General features: G+C 42.3%; 1 protein-coding gene across 4 annotated transcripts in view; it reads right to left on the bottom strand.

Annotated features, from left to right (window-relative positions):
- The window catches only part of NEO1 (neogenin 1), a 261042-nt gene that overhangs the window by 12777 nt on the left and 231174 nt on the right, over positions 1 to 17091 (bottom strand). For all 4 annotated transcript variants that reach the window (XM_025390047.1, XM_025390048.1, XM_025390051.1 and 1 more), the window contains 4 exons: positions 14519 to 14587; positions 9881 to 10028; positions 3825 to 4063; positions 3127 to 3219 (listed from right to left, as the gene is read on the bottom strand). In XM_025390047.1, the coding sequence (XP_025245832.1) occupies positions 3127 to 3219; positions 3825 to 4063; positions 9881 to 10028; positions 14519 to 14587 (549 nt within the window). The remainder of the gene's footprint in view (positions 1 to 3126; positions 3220 to 3824; positions 4064 to 9880; positions 10029 to 14518; positions 14588 to 17091) is intronic.

Genomic DNA, 17091 nt, shown 5'->3' with positions numbered 1-17091 from the left:
TTCTCTAAACAAAGGCTTCGTGAACCTAATAATACAACTTACTTAACACTTAGTGGCCTATTGAAATGTCTTCTGCCCCCAGGGATCTCCCTAAAGTCTTTGTGGGGCTATTCAACATTACTCTGCTGAAGAGAAATCCTGGTCAACAAAACGGATGCCTTTACTTTCCAGCTATCCCTTGTCCTGGCCACATGCAAGCAAGCAGGTGGCATGACTGGGACCCCTGAGCACTGCTGCCCCTTCCTTCCCTCTCAAGGCCTGAGGAACAGAAAAGGGGCTTTTCCTCACGTGCTGCTCTTGGGGACCAGAGGCTCCAGGTTGTGCCTGGGAATAAAACATAACACAGGAAAGCTGCCTGAGGAGGGCTCTTGGGGTAACTGGGGAGTCGGCAACTCCTCTAGGGGAAGACAGGTAGTTTTTAGAAGTGGGTGCTTCAGACTCAGTGTTTTCCAGAATTCAGGCTGGGGTAGGGGGAATAAACCTGATTTTTACCTAGGAAAGTACAATTTGAGAGCATTTTAGAACTCTCACAAAGGAAAAACAAAATTGACTTTTTTCCCTTTATAAGGCATTTCCAGTCTTTCTAGGTAAGTAAAAAAAATAAAGCAGTGTGAATGTGCTTGCCTAGGATATAGTTGGAAATCAGCAGCTTGTTAGCTGACTCTGAACTTGATACTTTGGTGCATGGCCCTGGATGGAGCCATGTCCCGGCACCAGCAAGCCCTTCCTGGCACTGATCAGTCATTTAAGACCAGGGTAGGTGGGTGGTAGGTACATGGCTCCCGCAGCATTCCAGGGTCTAGAGCTCAGGGAATACCAGCTTGTGAAACAGAACTGTAGTCATGTGGGTTTTAAAAACAGTATCTGAAAACCTAAACACCATAAGTGGATCTTACGGTTGCAGGTTTTTGAAAGATTCCACTTACCCACCCAACTGTTAAGGCACAAATTAAATAATATTGTATATTGGTGCAAACTCCTTCCCCAACATCAAAAAAAAAAGAAGAATGGTATCAACTGGACAACAGATCTTTTTTACTTAACATATTTAAAAGTAAAATACATCTAGAAATAAAGATAGCAAAATTTTAAAAGTTTTCAAAATAAGCCAGTTCAGGTAGGAACTGAAGTCTTATACAAAACAAACAAATAAGCAGTAGTGCTAGCATCTTCTTGATCAATCAGAAGCAACTAGAATGGATTAATTTACTCTTCTTGGGCATTTGTATCTTTAAACCTGGGAACCCCATCCAGGGCACCTCTTATAAGAGGGAAACCAGATTTCCCCCGGCATGCTTCCAAGTCCAGGCCTTTCTTTCTATCAAGGACCACAAACATAAGCTACTCTGAGCTGAAATTACCTATTAACAAATAAGGTGTTACTCTTTCAAAGATGATCTTTGTAATAATCTTACACGTTTGTGTATAGTGTTTGTGGGAGAGGGAATGGGTGTGCGGACATCCACATGCTTGGAGCTTCCACCAAGAGGTTGGGGATTTGAGGAACTTTTCCAAGTGCACGATGTCATGGTGCACCTCGTTGCATGTATGATATTCATGGCTATTAAATCTCATCATTTGTTGACAGATGGCTGAGAATTCCCTCAACTGCAAGCCCCACTGTGCTAGCTAGTCTGAAAGGCTTCATTTCCTTGAAAACAGTGACAAGAGAGAGGACACAGTAGTTTGAAAGATTTGGTTTGTCCCACTGCTTTCTGGTTTAGTCATGATATTTAATTTATTTTGAATTTCAACTAGTATTAAAAGAGGCTCAGAAACCTTTATGCTTATCAAAGTGAGGCACGAATCAAGAATGAAAAATGTTGTTTAAAAAATTCCGGCTGGGTGGGCATGGTGGCTCATGCCTGTAATCCCAGCACTTTGGGTGGCTGAGTTGGGTGGATCACCTGAGGTCAGGAGTTTGAGACCAGACTGGCCAACACGGTGAAACCCTGTCTCTACAAAAAACTAGCCAGGTGTGGTGGTGAGTGCCTGTAATCACAGCTACTTGGGAGGCTTAAGCTGGAGAATTGCTTGAACCCGGGAGGCAGAGGCTGCAACGAGCTGAAATCGTGCCACTGCACTCCAGCCTTGGCAACAGAGCAAGACTCTGACTCTGTCTCAAAAAAAAAAAAAAAAAAAAAATCCATACAATAAAACCTAAAGCTATTCTAAAATATAAAGTCTAATAATTTTATTTTTTAATTTTATTACTTTAACTAATTTAGAGACTGGCTCTTGGCTCTGTTGCCCAAGCTGGAGTGCAAAGGTGCAAAATCGTAGCTCACTACAACCTTAAACCCTGGGTTCAAGAAATCCTTCCATCTCAGCCTCCTGGGTAGCTGGGACTACAGGCTGTGTGCCACGATGCCTGGTTTTTTTTTTTTTTAATTTTTTTCTTTTTTTGAGACCGAGTCTCACTCTGTCACCCTGGCTGGAGTGCAGCAGCACGATCTTGGCTCACTGCAACTTCTGCTTCCCAGGTTCAGGAGATTCTCGTGCCTCAGCCACTTGAATAGCTGGGATTACAGACATGCACCACCACACCTGGCTAATTTTTGTCATGGCTAATTTTTATTTTTATTTTTTTTGGTAGAGATGGGGTCCCACTACAACATTGCCCGGGCTGGTCTAGAACTCCTGGCCTCCAGCAACCCTCCCACCTTGGTCTCCCAAAACACTAGGATTATAGGTGTGGGCCACCTTGCTTGGCCTTTAAATCTATTAATTAAAAAAATAAATTCCATAGGTGCTCATTAGCACTGGTATCAGGAAGCACAACGAAAACTTGTAACATCGGGCCATCCTTAGCCCTAGTCTGGAGGGAAGCTTTCCCATCTCTCCTATAGAGCTACGATGCACTTTTAGGGAGACCTCCCTATTCCCGGGGATCTGGAGACATTGGCTTTTCAGCTTATTTACCATAAACATAACGACGCTAGCCTCAAGAATAACGTTTGTTGCAAAATATGGCAAGTGTTTGGTACTACCTCCTTCAAGGTGTCAAAGCTTTGGTAGATTATCTTTGTGTTAGAATCCAGTGAAGTCAAAAAGATCATTCATAGTTGTTCCCCTACATGACTGAACAGATTGGTAGCACTGAGGAAAAGAGAAGCTTCTACTTACGCTGGGGTGGCTGGGAGTCAAAGGGCATCATCATTTTTGGTCTCATTCCCCGCCTTCCAGCCAGTGTAGACATGCTGTCCTCTGACTCATGCCCTAGATGTTAAATGTGGAGGTTAGTTACCAGCATGTGCCCTATGCCACTGAGCAGCCTCAACAGTGAAGCATTTCTAGTAGGGGATTCAGAATTCACAAACAACACAATGGGGACAAGACATTTCTGCAAGAAGTGAAATAAAGAGGAAAATGATCATGAGAGCATCATAAGAGTTCCTGCTGAATCAATGTGGATGTCACAATGCTGCCCGCCACACTTCACAGAGTGTCTGAAAGGGCCTCCAGACGAAGAACGTTCTGAATACCACAATGCTAGCTGGAAGCCAGCTGAAGACACTGAATGAAACGCACAGACATGGGCTAGCTAGCAGCCTCAAATGCTTAAATATCACACTGCTGAAGCCTGATGAGAGACCTAAAAGATCTGCAAGATTGTCTTGTATGGGTGTGTACCTATACGAGTACCTCTCTCCCATAAGAAGCTAGCTATTCTTTATCATATGTTCCCAAATCTTATAACACACATTTCTCTAAATCTGATGTCATATAGGAATTGCCAAATGAAGGCAACCTCAGGAGGAAAATGATTTAAATGAAACCAGTCTCCTAACATTTGAGGAAAAAACCTACACTTAAAATGGTACCTCTGTATGAATTTCGCCTTTGATGGATATTGCTGTCCATGGAGTTGTCAACTGGTGTGATATCTTGAGAGTTGCGAGGAATTGGAGTATCAGTCATGATGGGGTTTGGGTCTGGAGACTTATCTATGGGTTTCAGCTCCAGTCTCTCATGATGGATCCAGAGATCTGGAGGTTTCACATCTTTGGAATTCCCTTTGTACTTATGAGAGCCATTCACGGATTTGCAGGCAGCTCGCTTCCTAGGCACAAAGTTAAGAGAAGCTTCTTAACTCATTTGAACATATTCGTCAAAAGGCTTGAGTGATTAAAACTGCCTTTCTGAGAGATGTTTCAAGCAAAGGCAAAAACTAAAAACATACCTCCTGCCCCCAACAATAACAACAACAACAAAAAGCTTGCTCCTGGGGAGAGTAAATGTATCTCTATTTTGTCCACACATATTTAGAGATACTTACCAGGCTTTTATGTTTGAATCCTGCCTTGTGACTACTTTTTTTGACTGTTAAAAGATTAAGATAGCATTTTTCATTACATAATCTCTAAACCAGAAGGTTCATCCACAAGTTTCCAATTAGAGCAATGTAGAAACATAACAACGGAGTAGAAGGAAAGTCTATGGCTTATAAAGGAAGGAGGCAACAACCTTTTTTTTTTTTTTTTTTTTTTTTTGAGATGGAGTTTTGCTCTTGTTGCCCAGGTTGGAGTGTAATGGTGCGATCTTGGCTCACTGCAACCTGGCCTCCTGGGTTCAAGTGATTCTCCTGCCGCAGCTTCCCGAGTAGCTGGGATTACAGGCATCCGCCACCACGCCCAGCTAATTTTTGTGTTTTTAGTAGAGACAGGGTTTCACCATGTTGGCCAGGCTGTTCTCAAACTCCTGAACTCAGGTGATCCACCGCCTCGGTCTCCCAAAGTGCTGGGATTACAGGCGTGAGCCACTGCGCCTGGCCGGAACAACTTCGAAGACTGCTAAACTAGGACTACGAACTAGATGGAGTCAAGAATGGGGACAACAATGTCTACTCCTCTGTGTTTTAGCTTCTCCATTCACTCTCTTACTTACCCCTAATGAGGACATACTGGGTACCCAGTGTATGCCAGATCCTGTGCTAGACTGCTATGCCCTCAGAATTTTTGGTGAAGTGAGGAATACAGATGTTGAACTATTATTTTAAAATGTTCTGAGCTTACTGAAATGCCAAATGTTAGAGTAACTTCTTAAAAGTTGGACTTAAGCTGAACAGGAAAAACCTAGAGGAGGAAGCGACATTTAAACTAAGACCTAAAGGGAATAGAAAGTGCATTCCAGGTGGTGAAATCAGCTTATGTCAAAACCCTAAAGCAGGCAGCAATGCCCTGGTGGTATATTAGAAGGATTTTAAGAAATCCTGAGTAGTGGGGACATAGTGAACCCTGCAGAGAATGATGTGAAATAATACTAGAAAGGTAGTCAGGGACCCGATCATACAGAGCTTTTAGGACAATGCTAAGAGTCTGAACTTCCCTTTGTGAGTAATGAGAAACCATTAAATGGTTTTAAGCAAGAGAGTAAGGAGATCACTTTTGAGTTAAAACTTTATACCAGCTGTGATGTGAAGAATGGCCCTGTGGGGTTGGGGATAGAGGAGGAGACCAACTAGGATGCTACTGCAATCTCAGCCATAACTGATGGCATGGGACAGTGGGAGCAGAGGCAAGAGGCAGATTTGAAAGTTATTTGGGAGGCAGATATGACAGGTCTTGGTAAATAAATGGATGTAGGGTGAGGTGGGAGTAAAGAAGAAAGAAGAGTACAGGATGATGTTAAGGTTTCTGGTTTAAGCCACTTAACATTGGGTTTAAAGCAGCAGAAGCGGGTTTGCCTGAAAAAATGATGAATTCTGCTCGGGGCGTGCTGAATTTGAAGTGTCTCTGAGACATTCAAGAAGAAATGTAGAAGAGAAAACTGGGTGTGCAAGTCTGATACTCAGAGGAGGGAAGCCTTGGCTGGAGACAGAAATACAAGAGCAGCTGGAATGCTGAAGCCATGGGAGCAGATGAGATCACCTGGGGAGAACACAGAAGGAGAAGAGAGTAAGTCCAGGCCCAGGCCCCGAGGAATGTCTGTATTTGATGGCTAGGTAGACAGGAGGGCCTATGAAAAACAAAACAAAACAAAACAAAACAAAACATGCTGTTATGGATACAAAAGAAGAACACGTTTCCAGAAGGAAGGAACAGCTGACTGTGTGAAATGTTGTTGAGAGACTAAGATGAGAACTGAAAAATGTTCTGTGGCTTTGGCAATATGGAAGTCACTGGTGACCTCCACAAAAGCAATTCTGGTGAAGTGGTAGGGGCAGAATAAAGATTAGAAAGGACTCATGCATGGGTAGGGAGTGAACAGACATAAGAGTATAAGCAAGTAATCAAGGAAATCTGTGGTGGAGAAGGCAGGTTTGTAAGCAGCCGGTGATAAGGACCATACAGGGGGTGGGGGTAGGGGTAAGGTTGTAATTATAATTATTCCTTAATTATAATTAAGAAGAAGTTAGAGCACACTTAAATACTGAAGAGGTGGCCAATAACGAGTAAGAGGTCAGCTATGCTGGAGAGAGGAATAATAGCAGGTAAAAGGTCTTAGAAAAATGGAAGACAATGAGATTCAGGGGGTAAAGGGTGGAACTGGCTTCAAACAGGGGAAGTACACTTAGGAGGGAAGAGGAAACAATGATCACCAGTGTAGAAAGGTGTCAGATTTGATGGCGGTGTGCTGAGGTCGTTCTCATCTGACAGCTTCTGCCTTCTTCATGAAGGAGAAGCCCAGCTTATCTGTTGCCAGTCAAGGGCTAAGGCGGAATGTGCTGAGAACCAACGAGGGTTTAGATTCTCTAAGTGCTCTGTCAATTTTGAGGTTGTAAGACTCTGTAAGCAGCTACCATCTAAATGAACCTCAGGTATTACAGAGGAAGAAAAGTAGCCAGAAAAGCTCACTTATATTTTTCAACAGTCAATGGAATACTTGCAAAGCAGATACCTGGGGAAGTGGGGGAGGGGAAAACCCTGTGAAGATCTGATACAATGACTTTCGACAAAGGGACCCAAATCTGTAGGATGTGCCAATACACAGAATAGAGCCTATTACCAACTCATATTCTTACTTTCAATCTGAAGACTGAGTACCTTATTAAGGAGGCGCAGGCGGGCAGATCACCTGAGGTTAGGAGTTCGACACCAGCCTGGCCAACATGGTGAAACTCCGTCTCTACTAAAAATACAAAAATTAGCCGGGCATGGTGGTGCATGCCTGTAATCCCAGCTACTTGGGAGGCTGAGGCAGGAGAATCACTTGAATCCGGGAGGTGGCAGTTGCAGTGAGCTGAGATTGTTCCACTGCACTCCAGCCTGGGTGACAGACTGAAATCCTGTCTAAAAAAAAAATTTACTTTGAAGTCCTCCGAAGCACTAAGGAATTGTCATTTTGGTTTTCAAATTCTTTTAATAAAAGAACAATAAATAAAGATCCCAATATTTCTAAAACTAGATATAAAATCAAGTTCATAAAGACAAGATAAATATGAAATGTCAAATAAAGAGGCTTGAAGAAAAGTTCTAGAGTAGAAAAATAAATGTAGTCTTTGAGGCTTTAAAAATAATAGTTTTGGCCGGGCGCGGTGGCTCAAGCCTGTAATCCCAGCACTTTGGGAGGCCGAGACGGGCGGATCACGAGGTCAGGAGATCGAGACCATCCTGGCTAACATGGTGAAACCCCGTCTCTACTAAAAATACAAAAAACTAGCCGGGCGAGGTGGCGGGCGCCTGTAGTCCCAGCTACTCCGGAGGCTGAGCCAGGAGAATGGCGTAAACCCAGGAGGTGGAGCTTGCAGTGAGCTGAGATCTGGCCACTGCACTCCAGCCCGGGCTACAGAGCAAGACTCCGTCTCAAAAAAAAAAAAAAATAGTTTTCCACTACTAAAAGTAGATGGAGCCGGGTGCAGTGGCTCACGCCTGTAATCCCAGCACTTTGGGAGGCTGAGGCAGGTGGATGATTTGAGGTCGGGAATTCGAGACCAGCCTGGCCAACATGGTGAAACCCCATCTCTACTTAAAAAATACAAAAGTTAGCCGGGCATGGTGGTGGGTGCCTGTAATCCCAGCTACTTGAGAGGCTGAGGCAGGAGAATTGCTTGAATCCAGGAGGCAAAGGTTGCAGTGAGCCGAGAACGTGCCACTGCACTCTAGCCTGGGCAACGAGAGACACCATCTCAAAAGAAAAAAAAAAAAAGGAAGAGTTGTAAGAGGCAGTGGTCAGAAAGATTATAAAAGAAGCCTCCATTTTCTTGGAAAAATGATACAGTACAAGCTATGGAAAGCTATTTCATTTGGGCAAAAGAAAGAGAGATTTAAAATATCACATAACCTACAAAAAATGACATAAAGTCATTACCAGTAGCAGTTACAGGGTAGACTGTACTTGCCCTGTACAGGTACAGTGAAAATGAACAAATTTTTTTTTTTTTTTTTTTTTTTGAGACAGAGTCTCGCTCTGCCGCCCAGGCTGGAGTGCAGTGGCGTGATCTTGGCTCACTGCAAGCTCCGCCTCCCGGGTTCATGCCATTCTCCTGCCTCAGCCTCCCGAGTAGCTGGGACTACAGGCGCCCGCCACCTCGCCCGGCTAGTTTTTTTTTTGTATTTTTTAGTAGAGACGGGGTTTCACCGTGTCAGCCAGGATGGTCTCGATCTCCTGACCTTGTGATCCGCCCGTCTCGGCCTCCCAAAGTGCTGGGATTACAGGCTTGAGCCACCACGCCCGGCCGAAAATGAACAAATTTATAATTATTAAATACATGCATCCTTGCCTTGGGCAGATCAAGTCTGCATGGATAATCACATAAACATGAATTTCTCTTTCTCTAGTGGAGCAACACCCCCATCTTATGATCTTTCAAGATATTGCAACTAAAGTCATTTTATTATCTATATTATGGTATTGCTATTAGGAATAACTCAGCAATCTCCTTTTTTTTCTATCTGTCTTGCTAACCAGATATTTGAGTTGAATGTAATTTAGGATCAAGGCTTCTTGCAAGTGTAGGAGTGTATGGTATCAGCAAGCGTTACATGACTGAGTCCCTTGCTATCTGCACTTAGACCATTAGCCACAACCCTCAAAATCCCAGAGGAGTTCACGGCTAGCAGACATCTAGTCTCTCTGAGAAACGGATAAATTAATTATCAATGATCCTTTCCTGTTCATTAAAGCAACCCCACTCCCACCCCCACCCTCCACACTTGGTAGCACTTCTTTAAAAATATTCTTAAACTTAGATTTAGAATGACAGGCCTACGGTCTTCTTCCACCTAGGCTGGCATTTGTGCTGTGATACAGCCTGTGAGAATGCCCACAGACTCCTGGACATTGGGTTCACCGTGGGCATGTACAGACGGTATTCCAAAGGGGTGACCAGCAATGCCAGACACTTTCCACTTTCCTCACCACATCTATTCTCTAGTTGGCTCTGTGACCCGAGAGGTTGAGCTAAATTATCTACTTGGCAATCCTGCTGGGTTTCCTGGCTTCTAGCTGGGTATAGCTAATACTAGGCACTGGCAAGAGGCTGGAGGGTAGGTGTTTCTTCTCCTGCCACTGTCTGCTGGGAGGAGGCTGGCAATGGCTGCATGCCTCTAGCACCCACCTTGCTCTTGTCAGGAAGCCCTCTCCTACTGCTTCAGATCTCTGAAAACAGCTCTCTCCTCTTGCCCTTTCAGGCCCAAGGATGATGGTGTCTTATCATAGCTGCTAGCCTCTGAATATCCCTGCCTAGTTTTCCCTAACCCCACCTATGACTTTGTAAATCACCTCTTTTGAAATACTTTTAAATGTGCCATGTCTTTTCTGCCAGGACACTGACTGATACATGTAAGAGGAACCACTTCCCATTTTCTTTTAAAATATCTGAAATTCCTTTTCATGTATTTTTGTGCCTTAACTTTGTGTACCACTCCATATACAGAAGTCACATGGAAGCAAAAGATCAGATGCCAAAAATCTAAGGGGTGCATTTGGGCCTTCTTACTTTTTCTGGTGAGAGGTGGTACGACGGGTGCAAAAGACAGCGATAATCACAACCACCACGATGGTGATGACGCCAACAGAAACAATTATGACCAGCAGCATATTACTGTCCAGAGGAGAGGTGGGGCTCCCATGAGGGCTGTTACTGCCTGCAGAGAGAGAAACGGTATATGTGTTAGTGTTAGAGAATTTAAAACTTGCACACTATCAAGCTACAGAACCATTAATATCTCACTTGAACTTCTTGATCATTGCTCTGCCTCATATAAAAGTGCTGCGTGAACATGGCTCTCTCCTCTAGATGATGAGCTCCTAGACAGCTAGGAAGAGTCTGTTCTGTGAACAGTGCTCAGGACAGAGCCTGCTCAAAGACAGTGCTTAATTAAAGCTTCTCAAATTGTACTGAACATTCAAGAGCTTTCAAAGGTTAAGATATACTTAGACAGATAAAAAGTCTTGCCTCTCTGGTGTCTCATGTGATACATAAACTCGTCTTGTAAAGTACCACTTATAAATCATTTAGTTTTCTGGTTTTCAAAACCATTTAAAAATGTTCATTCATACAAAGCAAAAGTTTTCCCCAGCAGACAGATATCTGAGATTATAAAAATTACATGAAAAGTAAAGTCTGTTTTTATAGATACACAGCCTATGCAGAGTTAATTCTCTTGTTCAACTTCAAGAAACAGTAGGTCTGAAGTATGCCTTAATTTGACAAATACTGAATGGTTACTATGTGTTAGTCATTGCTCTAGGTACTAAGGGTGCAATGGTGAACAACAAAGATGTGAATGTTTGGTGGGGGAATGGGACAAATGATAAATATGAAATTATTAGTTAATAACGAATGGTGTGAAAAAAAGAAAATGAGGGGATATGATACAGAGTGTCTGGGTAGCTAATTTAGATTGAGTGGTTAGAAAAAGCTTCTCTGAGAAGATGGCATTTAGTCGAGATCTGAATAAGAAAGATCCTATCATACAAGGGGAAGGACCGTGAGGCAGGAACAAACTCTTATCAAAGAAGAGAAATGCAGCCAGTGTTTAAGCAAAGAGATGCAAGTCAGAAGGAAGTGAGGAGGAAAAAGCGGATGAGGCTGGAAAAGTTGCAGAGGCTGGACCATTTAGGACCCCCTTTTTTTTTTGAGATAGAATCTCACTCTGTCACCCAGATTTCCTGAAGAAGGAAATTGAGATTTTCTTTTTCTTTTCCTATTATTGTTATTGCTGAAAGGATGAGGTCTAGGCTTTGTAATCTAGCTCTAAGTCTTGCTGTCTTCCATTTCTTGAAGCACGTTTCTTTGCTTCCCTACTCATTATTAAGTTATATATGTTCATATTATAAAATGTGGCAAATCCCACTACACATGTCTAACCACCAGAGATATCTGATGTCTTTCCTTCTAGCTACTCTCTCTCTCTTAACTTTCTAACAATCAGAGGTGTACAATAATGGGATGAGCTGCCTTGCCAAGTAATGAGTGTTTAGTTATTGGAAGTACTTAAGAGGCATCCTGCCAGCGTGGGATGTTGTGGAAGAAATTCCTACCATCAAAGTATGGCCTGGAATGTGTGTTCAAAAAAAAAAATCTCTTGGCTGGGCGCAGTGGCTCATGCCTGTAATCCCAGCACTTCGGGAGGCTGAGGTGGGTGGATCACGAGGTCAGGAGAGAGACTATCTTGGCTAACATGGTGAAACCCCGTCTCTACTAAAAGATACAAAACATTAGCCAGGTACGGCGGCGGGCGCTGTAGTCCCAGCTACTCGGGAGGCTGAGGCAGGAGACTGGTGTGAACCCGGGAGGCGGAGCTTACAGTAAGCCAAGATCACACCACTGCACTCCAGCCTGGGCGACAGAGTGAGACTGTCTAGGTGGAAAACAAAAACAAACAAACAAAATAAATAAATACATCTCCTGAAGTGGTTCTCCTAACAATCTGGCTTATAAATTTATGTTCTAATCCAAACTTACACTCATTGTGGGAATCCCTTCCACAACGCCGGATTAACTGACCCTCCAACTTTGCTTCTTTGATTTTATAGACTATATCTAAGTACAGTGCTAAATCTGGGGCTGACTTAGAAGGGATTAAGAGCTTATTCTACGTTTGGCTCAATCACTTTTATCTTTCATTTATGAGAAAAAGGTAAACAGACAATTTAAACTGTACATACTGACCTTCAATAAAACAACATTTTTATATTTGGGAAAGACCATCGTACTGGGGCCACTAAAATGGACCATACTGTTCATATTAGAGTACGGCTTTCCATAACACTGTCATTAACAGCAGTGCTGAACTACATGGTTGGGTATTTGGTAGGGCAGGCATTGCAAATTAGAGGCTGGGGAGCTGAAGTATGAGAGGCAGGCAGAGGCGGAGGTGTTTCTTTCCTGCATTTAACTGACAAATTCTCATTTACTCACATCTGACCTCTAACGTGTGAGCTGGACAAAAGCTTTCTTCTAAGATACAGCAAGAGTGAGCTGCCAAAGAACAGTCCTACCAGGGACAATATATATGCCATTTCTTTATGCTTCATCTGGACTACTGTTTTTTCTTTCTTTTTTTTGGGGGGGGACGGAATCTCACTCTGTCGCCCAGGCTGGAGTGCAGTGGCACAACCACAACCTCAGCTCACTGCAACCTCCGCCTCCTGGGTTCAAGTGATTCTCCTGCCTCAGCCTCCTGAGCATCTGGGATTACAGGTGCATGCCACCATGCCTGGCCTGTAACAGCTTCCTAACCCCTCTTCCCTGACTTTATACTCTTAGCCCCCAACTTATTCTTCACTGTTATCAGAGTAGTAATAGTTGACAATAAAACATGGATGTTATAGGGTACCAGTCACGTCAGATATTTCACATGTTATTTGTAGGATAAAGCTCTTATTTCTTAACACTGGTACTTGAGTTTCTGACAGGCTGATTCTAACCTGCACTTTCAAGTCAATCTCCACCCTGTCTCTATGCAGTGTGACCCCTGGGGAGAGCAGGCTGTTTCATTAGCATACTGCCATGCCTCTGCACATGCTGATATTGCTTCCTGGAATGTTCATTCCCTTTCTTGACATTTAGCAATCTTCTAGCATCCTTGAAGATCTGGGTTAGACGGCACCTCTTCTTGGAAGCTTTCCCTTTATCAGGTAGTTTGTTACTCACTCCTCTTGCTCCCACAGCTTGTCACATACAGCCTGCATCTTTAAAAATGTGCATGCGGGCCCTGGGCGTGGTGGCTCCTGCCTATAATCTCAGCACTTTGGGAGGCCGAGGTGGGTGGATCACCTGAGATCAGGAGATCAAGACTAGCCTGGCCAACATGGTGAAAACCCATCTCTACTAAAAACACAAAAATCAGCGGGGCATGGTGGCAGGTGCCTGTAATCCCAGCTACTCGGGAGGCTGAGGCAGGAGAATCACTTGAACCCGGGAGGCAGAGGTTGCAGTGAACCGAGATCATGACACTGCACTCCAGCCTAGGCAACAGAGCAAGACTCCATCTCAAAAAAAACAAAAACCAAAAAAACCAAAAAAAAACATGCCATGCATGAGTGAATACATAAATGAAAGAAAGACAAAGGAGTAATTACTTTCCCCACAGCCTTAAAAATTAGACGGTGGACACAATATACATGTCATATATGCACGGAGAAGAAGAAACTCATAAACAGAGTCCTGGAACCTGGAACATAATTATTTCTGGAAGGATATACATTTGTCTGGTTCTTTTAAGGCTGATTTCATTAAAGTCTGGGCAGTTCCACTTTTGATGTAAGTAGATAGCTGGAGACTAAGACATCATTGTATTCCTACAATTAGAATACAAGTTACTAGAGGACAGGTGTTTTTCTCATATGTCTCTTTCTTCCATATGTGAAGAGACACTAAGAGTCATTCCTAGTAGGTTTCCACATCTGGTATAGGACCCATTGCTTTTTTAGGTTGAATGCGACAGTGGGAAAAGCACAACCTGAAATGAGAAGCCCTGGGTTTCGATCCTAGGACTGCCATAATTAGCGGGTGGCCTCAGGCACATTACTTCTCCACTGAGTTTCTGAATGTATTAAATGGGAATAATGGTATCTGTTCTCCCTGCTTCACTGTGTTGTAAGAATCAATTGTGACTTCATGTGTGAAAGCAGCTTATACATGTTGAAGTTCTGTAAAGATGGGGGTGTCATCATCAAATTAGAAGACACCAGCTCTCAGGATGGCTAGGAGAGTGGAAGAATTTTCTAGAATTACTAAACTAAAAACATTGCAGTAAGTAGTTGTATTGCAAAAACTCAATGATTCTAAAAGCATTTGTTTGGTTTGTTTTGGATAGTGGGTAATCCTACTAGAGGGTTTATTTTTGAAAGCAAAATTCTAACTCTTTTCTAGAGGCAGTAGGCAACAGGATGAACAAATTGTTTAGGAATTAATCGTAAGTTGGATAACTGGGGAAACAATTTTATTTATGGGTCCTACAACGCATGGGCTTGGAGTAATTTGGCAAACACTTAGATCTAGTAGTAAAAGAAAATAGGTTAATATGCTACAACCCACCATACATAAGCTATAAAAGACATTTCGAAAATTTAAGCAAAACTGCTTCATGTCCATAGTAAGGAAAAAACATCATGGGAAGGGCTTTACCACTCATTGGAGGTTTGTAGTCGGATCCTAGGTCTGGCAGCCGGCTTCCTTTCCCTCCAGACCCTGAGGCTAAAGGAGAAGAAATCATGTCAATAATGACCCCACACATTTGGCGTGACAGTCCACTTCATAGCTAGTGAGTGTTTTAAACAAAAAACACAATTTTTAGTCTATTCTGTCCATGAGAAAATAAAGTAGCACATAAATCATGGGAATCTATAGTCTATGTGTGGAAAGCAAACTAAGGTAGAGCTTTCTATGCAATGAGGCATCTGAAAGACTGACACCCTTGTCTCACAGCTGTGAGCTGACTGTCACTGCTGTTTAGAAGCTGGGACAGCAGGTGCTATTCCTTTAGCTTGGGAAACAGTTCCCAAAGGACTGCTCAGAGGACTTACAGCAAAAGTAGCTTCTCCTAGAAAAGGAACCAAGGGGACTAATTAGGTCAATGTCTACATTAAAGAACTATACTCTTCCAAGGGACCTGGCTATGTGGATACCTAGCAGGTATTAGTATTGTTTAGATTCTTTTCTCAAATTACAAAGTTGTCCTTCTGAATATAAAGTTACCCTAAGCAGGAGCAGGAAGGTAAATGGAAGTTCAAATCAGGTTCTCTGTTCCTGCTCAGTCACCTACATTCAGGAGTGAAAAAAACAGTCTTCCTCCTAGTTGCTCAAAAAGACACTGTCTCCTAATTCATCATCAGGGAACATACTAAGTGAGGCTGCTGACCTCAGGCATAGGACCACCCTAGAAGCAGGCCTCAGAAAGTGCAAATATCAGTTTTTAAAAAAATGTTTATACTTGGTCTTGAATTTTGCTCTTCACATTTATAGGAAAAGTTGCTTGGGAAAAGCAAATACAAGGACCTTTTTCCAATAAAGCTCTAAGGTTTATACCCAGAAAGCAATATCATACTTCTTCTGAAAAGAGGTCTGAAAGAATTGCAAAGTAAAAGCTGTTTTATGAAGTTAACTAAGAGGCTAATACAGCACATTGTTTAATAGACTGACTGCACTTGCATATTGCCTCCATCATATACTACTGTTTGACTTTGGGCAAGTTGTTTATTCTTTTTGGGCCTCAGTTTTCTCATTGTAACAGAGGGATAATAATGGTATCCACTTCACAAAGCTGTTGTGAGGATTAAATGGAAATTTAATCCCACAAAATATTTTTAATACTGCCTGACACATAGTAAATGTTCCATAAATGTTAACTACTCCTATTACAAGCATAAAAAATCTTCAGGAAAGAGTATAATCTTCCCTTTACAGAGGCAGAGAGCATGAAGCTTCAAAAAACACTTATAAATGAGAGTTATTTCTACAAATAAAGCCTTACTAGAAATGTATAAACTAGGTGTTTCTGTAAAACATTAGAGCTAATGTCAAGTACTTCTATAAATTATCAGGAGATATATATATATATATAAAATGTATTTGATGAAATGAAAAAAATTAAAATCTGAAGTTTGTGTATGCAGTTCATCTAAGAGAATAAATAGAGTGACTAAAACAATGCTACGCTTCCAGAAGCTGAAAACCTACCAAAAGAAGGTAACAGGAGCAAGAAGGTAACAGGAGCAAGAAGGTGACAGGAGTTAAGAAGGTGACAGGAGTTAAGAAGGTGACAGGAGTTAAGAAGGTAACAGGAGTAAAGAAGGTAACAGGAGTAAAGAAGGTAACAGGAGTAAAGAAGGTAACAGGAGTGAGAAGGTAACAGGAGTGAGAAGGTAACAGGAATGAGAAGGTAACAGGAGTGAGAAGGTAACAGGAGTAAGAAGGTAACAGGAGTTCTTTTGGTAGGTTTTCAGTTTCTGGAAGCATAACACTGTTCTATGCTATGGGCATATTCTAGAATTTACTCCCAGTCCCTGGCCCTTTTTCCATTGTCCACACATATTACTTTATCTCCTTACTTCTAATGCCATCATTTCTCCCAAATGACACACACCATATATTAAGAGTCCAGTTGTTCCTCATATGCTTTTCACTATGACAAAGTCTAGCTGGTGGAGATGGCTTAGCACCTGCAAGGCTCTTCAGGTTTAAGTGTACTTAGCTGACAGACAGGCTACATTTAAGCCAAACTATCCAGAGCATTGTATTATGTACATAATTGTCAAAGAACACCATTGCTAACAAACTGGATGGTTTATATTCCTATATTTCCTAACATTGTTTCTCTTGAATGTAAACTATGAACAAGAAATTCCAAGGATGAACCAAGCACCAAAAACATCAATGAGTAAAGAATTTTAAATACCAGAGGTGTCATGCAGCTAAGAATGGCACTCTGGCTATGGAGTCAAGTGAGAAAACAATGAGCCCATTTATATTCTGTGCATATATATATTATGGGTATTTTTATATTCCTGCACTTTCACACAACAGAAAGTATGTTTGCAGTTTCTCCAACATACAGCAAAAGACTCACTGAATGCAAACACGTTTCCAAAGTGTTTTGGAAAACTCAATACTGCAAGTTCTGACTCTTCCTTGCCATTAGCCAAGATCCAAATACCCTGCATTTCTAATAACTACTCTTAAACCAACAGAGCAATCGTTAA

The sequence above is a fragment of the Theropithecus gelada genome, chromosome 7a (assembly GCF_003255815.1).
Source record: "Theropithecus gelada isolate Dixy chromosome 7a, Tgel_1.0, whole genome shotgun sequence".
Lineage (NCBI taxonomy): Eukaryota > Metazoa > Chordata > Mammalia > Primates > Cercopithecidae > Theropithecus > Theropithecus gelada.
Note: the sequence above shows the minus strand (reverse complement) of the source record. Positions and strands in the feature narration are given on the sequence as shown.